Source organism: Oncorhynchus clarkii, chromosome 16 (genome assembly GCF_045791955.1).
Source record: "Oncorhynchus clarkii lewisi isolate Uvic-CL-2024 chromosome 16, UVic_Ocla_1.0, whole genome shotgun sequence".
NCBI lineage: Eukaryota > Metazoa > Chordata > Actinopteri > Salmoniformes > Salmonidae > Oncorhynchus > Oncorhynchus clarkii.
Window position 1 is genome coordinate 66546470 of NC_092162.1, and position 6010 is coordinate 66552479.

Consider the following 6010-nt stretch of genomic DNA (forward strand, 5'->3'; position numbering starts at 1 on the left):
CTTCAGACTGGCCTGGACATTTGCTGGCTTGAGCAGGGGGACCTTGTGTGCGCTGCAGGATTTTAATCCATGACGGCGTAGTGTGTTACTAATGGTTTTCTTTGAGACTGTGGTCCCAGCTCTCTTCAGGTCATTGACCAGGTCCTGTCGTGTAGTTCTGGGCTGATCCCTCACCTTCCTCATGATCATTGATGCCCCACGAGGTGAGATCTTGCATGGAGCCCCAGACCGAGGGTGATTGACCGTCATCTTGAACTTCTTCCATTTTCTAATAATTGCGCCAACAGTTGTTGCCTTCTCACCAAGCTGCTTGCCTATTGTCCTGTAGCCCATCCCAGCCTTGTGCAGGTCTACAATTTTATCCCTGATGTCCTTACACAGGTCTTTGGTCTTGGCCATTGTGGAGAGGTTGGAGTCTGTTTGATTGAGTGTGTGGACAGCTGTCTTTTATACAGAGATCAAACAGGTGCAGTTAATACAGGTAATGAGTGGAGAACAGGGGGGCATCTTTAAGAAAAACTAACAAGTCTGTGAGAGCCGGAATTCTTACTTGTTGGTAGGTGATCAAATACTTACGTCATGCAATAAAATGCAAATTAATTACTTAAAAATCATACAATGTGATTTTCTGGATTATTGAGATTCCGTCTCTCACAGTTGAAGTGTACCTATGATAAAAATTACAGACCTCTACATGCTTTGTAAGTAGGAAAACCTGCAGAATCGGCAGTGTATCAAATACTTGTTCTCCCCACTGTATATCAGAATTAGATTTTTAAGCATGTTTTAAGGCTATACAGTGTTTGTTGAGATTTACTTTTTAAAATGATTTTTATTATAATATTTAAAAATGTTGACAAACAATGGAGTAAAAGAAGCTTCTATTTTGGGTTCTGATGAGGTACGACAGTTGAACTAAGCTCATGAGGCATTTGTGATATATTCTTCCAGAAACAATGGGTGTATTTAATTAATTTACAAGTCCAAAAATGGATATAATAACTGTAGATTGCACCTTTAGCCGCACTGGTCATGGGAAGTGCAATTCTCAGAGGTAGCAGTTGGTCGGAGCCACAGCTATTTTCCACATTGACTGGAGTGATTAGAAATGAGAGGCACTTTTCCTCAGGTTGTGACGAGTGCCGTGGCATGGATCCTTTAATTAGAGAACAACCAAAACACTACGTCTTCTCCCACATTGATTCTTTCATATACATGAAAACAGCCAGACAAACATACACATGACACCACATGAAAAGCACCAACCATCATTAACAATCTAAAGCCACTGAGGGCACTGTGTGGCAACAATCATATGAATTCTGCAGACCATGTATAAAGTGGTTTTCACCAATGTTTTTAGTTATCATACATAAGCATATCCTATTAAAAACACAATCATCAACTTAATTGAAACAATAATGTACAAACAGGTTAAAGCAGATATAGTATTTACTATATTTGCCATAAAAAATAAAATAAAAATGTATAGTTAATTCTCAAAGATCCCACAAATACTTATGCCCCAGCATGCAAACAAAAAAGCAGAGATGTTGTTGCGGTTGTCAATGGTTACGTTGGCCATGTCGGAGGTCATATATCATAGACATGGAAGTTAAATACAAAATTAGACAGAAGCCTTCATCGTTAGTTAATATGAAATATTCAACACCTAGATTATATTGGCTGACACCTGTATAATCTCAATTTATCTGGGGGGGACTTCTTTATCACAGATTTTCAATTTCTAAATGGGTTATTCATGATCCTGTAATGACATGAAAACTGGTCAAATAGTAGCTGTACATTACTGGGTGGAAAGGAGCTATTGCATAATGATATAAATCAATGACAGGAAATGGGAAAAGAAGGATGCATAAATCTAAACATTGATATTTTGTTTGTAAACCATGTGTTGCAGATATTGCTTGCCCATTGACATGGCTAATGTAAATTAAAATTGTCCATGTTGCTTAGTTTAAAGAAAATCTTCCTGCTGTTTCTAAACTACCAAACGTGTGTCAGGACAAGCAACAGACAGAGAAGATGACATAATGCAAATGTATATATATAATCACAATAGAGATTACATCAAGGACATCTTTAACAACACCTCCCATTAGCCTTATAAAGAAAAGAGAAATGGAGAGACTTGTGCAAACTCCCAAGTATTTCAATCAAATGTTGTAACACTCCCCCTTCAAAAGGTACATAGAGTATCATTACACACAGTACCACTGTCGTTGGGAAGTAATAGGACTATGGTCAAAGACAGTGGATTCCCAACCAGGGACACTACCCACAGGGGGTACCTGGCCTACCCACAGGGGGTACTTGAAGATCCATGAAAACATAGGCTTTCTGGTAAAATATACATGGGGTACATCAGAGGTACTCTGGGCAGAGAAAAATTCAGTTGATGGCACATTAACAGAGAAAGGTTGGGAACCACTGGTCTAAGACATAAATACTGTTTGAAATGTGATATCAGTGTGGTAAAGTTGACTTTGAAGCTGCTAAGTGATGCAGTGTTCAGACTCCAGTCTTCTCTACCTATTGGGAACAGAGGTTATGTACTGTACAGTACTCTGACCTGTCTCTGGATCAGTTGAATATAAACCTTGAGATATCAACAGAGATGGTGAAGTATGACATATGAACATCAGGGACGCTAAGTACCACTTTGTCCATCAGAGGTCATAGGTCACAAGAAGTGTTATATTACAAAAAGAAAATGAACACTGCAGGCGGGGGGGGGGGGGGGGGGGGGGGGGGGGTATTGGCAAGAGAGGGTCATCCAAAGAAAAGGAGGATGGACAGGCTGGGGAGGACAGAGGGCAGGGGAATTGGGACAGGTGATGGCCTGTGTCTTGAGATGAGGTTCTCATGAAGTGCTCCGCTTGGTTCTGGAGTGCTGGATCAGCCACTGTAGCGTGATATCTGGAGGTGAAATAACAGATGTTTAAATGCCATGAAATACACAGGAAAACTAAAAAGGTAACATTTTCTGTGATACAAGCTAGAACAAGTCAGATGTCAGATTCTTACCGATGTTGTCCTTTTCCTTGCAGGAGATGGAGTAACAGCAGATCTCTCTGTCTTGGATGGCCGAGAGGTTCCTGTGGACCACAGAGGAGACATGAGCATCACAGAGAAAAAGAGAGACACAGACAGACAAGACAGAGAGAGCTGATTCTTACATTCTCTCAATCAGCTCCTTCTCATCAAGCGCCCCAGGAAGATCCCTCTTATTCCCCAAGACAAGAACCTGTGAGGGGGAAACATTTGTATTGAATCGTTCTTTAGACAGTCAAGGGGAGCCCTGCATGACAAGACCAAGCAGTAGCATAGGGAACACTGGAACGTTGGACAAAGTCCAGTAGTAGACCTACCGTAGCTACTAGATCAGCTAGCACTGTATGGGGGGGGGGGGGGGGGGGGGGGTACTCACAGGAATACCCTGGAGCTGGGGCTTGTCCAACAAGTTGTGTAGTTCATTTTTAGACGCCTCTGTCTTCTCTGGGTCAGCTGCATCAACCATGTACCTTAAAAATGATATGGTTTCAAAAGTTACAATAAATAGCCTTATTTGAAATAAGCTACCAATATAATTGACCACTCCCTGCACAAGGGACTGGGAGGATGCTGTTACTCACACAATGGCACTGACTCCTCTGCAGTATCGCTCCCACATGCTCCTGAATCGAGGCTGACCGCCGATATCCCACAGCTAAGAAGAATGACATCAAAACATCAGCACAGCATTGACACGGCATAGCTAATCAGTTTTCAACCTTTCACAATTAATAAAATAGCTTAAGTGAGTCACAGTCAATCACAGGGACCATCCAAGATCACCCCCTCCACTTCATACTACTCACTCTGTAAGCAAATAAGACATGAATCAAGAGATGACCATGAAGTGGCCTGACCTCGAACCTGGCAGTATACGGACCTTGATGGTGACATTTCCCTTGGTGATCTTCCTCATGTTGAAGCCCACTGTGGGAATCATGTCTTCGCTGAACTGACCCGACTGCAAGCAAGGGGAAAGAACAAAGGGGGGTTACATTTTAAGTTGTTCAAATCATCTGGGCCCAGTTTTTCAAAAGTTCTCTCAGATAGGGTTAATTCACAGAAAGCATAGAACAGTTGATTTATTGACTTGAATGGGGACTCCTGTTCTATTAATTACATTTCTATGAATTTAATAGTATTTGATAGCCAAAATCCAGATAAATGACTTATTTAAAAAAAAAAAACTGGGGCCTGGCAACTAGTTATGGTTAATAAAATATGTACTGAAATATGGTAATGTTGCTCATAAAACTGTTATCCTAGTCAATTCAGGAAAGAGAGAAGACACAGACAAGATTGAATGCACATCAAGTGAACTGAATGAATACACCTGATTGTCTTGACTAGACAGATGTGATGATGAGTGATGATGGACTAACGTTATACTGCTTTATGCCTCATGTGCATGTTGTCGTTAGCTAACCAAACTAGCTAGGATGATCGCCACCGCCCGAGCATGTCTGGGACCACACAGAGCCAGCTAGTTTACCAGCTAGCTATAGTATCATTACAAAACATCAGGTTACAGAAACACGATTGAAACATATAAACATGGTTATGATAGCAGAAGCTAGTTAACACGAGCAAACATCTCGATCTGTTTAACAACAACGGACACCATCAGAAGACAGCAGATTGACCGTACCGCGATCACGTTAACGAAAGTTGTCTTGCCCGAATACTGGAGTCCCACCAATGTTAACTCCATCTCTTCCTTCCAAAACAGTGCTTTGAACCAGTCAAGGAGCTTGTTGATCAATGCGATCATCCTGGGCGCGTTGTGATGGCACTGCTAGCCTGCTAGCGACAAGTTTGTCTAGCTAACTATCTAGCTTGCAGTGACAACACAGGGTACAGGATATATTACTAACGGTGGAATAACGTGCCTATCGTGAATATTCACCAAACAAACTGTTTTGTGCGCAAGTATTGGCACTGTTATTTTTTAAGTAAGTTGTAGTTATCTGCCTTGTTTACTACGCCTTCTTCCTCCCTGTTTGTCTTTTCCTGCCTGACAAGGGTCGTCACTGGTTACTACAGCCACAAAGTCATAAACCCTGCCCATTTATACAATTTATGTTCTTAACGTGTGATTTTAAGCCTAACCTTAACCATAACCTTAACCACATGCTAACCGTATGTCTAAACTAAAATTAACACCAAAAAGCACATTTTTGTTTTCATTAATTTTTTCGAAAAATACCATTCTGACTTTGTGGCTGTGGTAACTAGTGGAACCCCCCTGTTAAGGGTTGTTCTTCCTCATTGGGTGGGGTTTCAGAATCGCATCAGCCACAAACAAGTATTTGCATCAGCGTCTCGTCAGCAACATTAAAAAAGTACTTCTGGTCACGCAATTTCGGATTATTTTCAAAACAAAAGTCCCCCACGTGTCACAATATCAAATCATATGTTATTTGTCACATGTGCCGAATACAACAGGTGAAGAAGACCTTACCGTGAAATTATTACAAGCCCTTAACCAACAATGCAATGTTGTCGTGCCCTCTTCATGACTGTCTTGGTGTGTTTGGACCATGATAGTTTGTTGTTGATGTGGACACCAAGGAACTTGAAGCTCTCAACCTGCTCAACTACAGCCCTGTCGATGAGAATGGGGGCGTGCTCAGTCCTCCTTTTACTGTAGTCCACAATCATCTCTTTTGTCTTGATCCCATTGAGAAAGAGGTTGTTGTCCTGGCATCACACTGCCAGGTCTCTGACCTCCTCCCTATAGACTGTCTCATCGTTGTCAGTGATCAGGTTTACCACTGTTATCCTGTATTTATTCATGATATATGACAAATAATTGTCTAAACGTTACCAATGATTCACATTTTTCATATTTAAGTAACGTTTCCATGAAATGTTCCAAAGTGAAATAAATAGCCCCAATATGAATCACTGTACATGCAGTACATATTGGCTTATA

At 41.2% G+C, this 6010-nt stretch overlaps 1 protein-coding gene across 1 annotated transcript; it reads right to left on the reverse strand.

Moving 5' to 3' along the window:
- Positions 1–802: 802 nt before the first annotated feature.
- Positions 803–5363, reverse strand: LOC139368941 (ADP-ribosylation factor-like protein 8A). Its single transcript, XM_071108447.1, has 7 exons — positions 4724–5363; positions 3956–4036; positions 3657–3730; positions 3452–3545; positions 3201–3268; positions 3049–3119; positions 803–2940 (listed from the first exon to the last, which is right to left on the reverse strand). The coding sequence occupies exons 1-7, from the start codon at positions 4844–4846 to the stop codon at positions 2885–2887; spliced, it is 567 nt and encodes a 188-aa protein (XP_070964548.1). The 5' UTR covers positions 4847–5363; the 3' UTR covers positions 803–2884.
- Positions 5364–6010: the final 647 nt, after the last annotated feature.

What these genes read in the sequence shown, in the direction of transcription:
- LOC139368941 (XM_071108447.1), bottom strand. Translation starts at nt 4,846, where the DNA reads ATGATCGCATTGATCAACAAGCTCCTTGACTGGTTCAAAGCACTGTTT. An exon ending in AGGGAAATGTCACCATCAAG is followed by an intron (nt 3,731 to 3,955) that starts GTCCGTATACTG and finishes CATTCTTCTTAG; the next exon opens with CTGTGGGATATCGGCGGTCA. An exon ending in CAAGGAAAAGGACAACATCG is followed by an intron (nt 2,941 to 3,048) that starts GTAAGAATCTGA and finishes TTTCACCTCCAG; the next exon opens with ATATCACGCTACAGTGGCTG.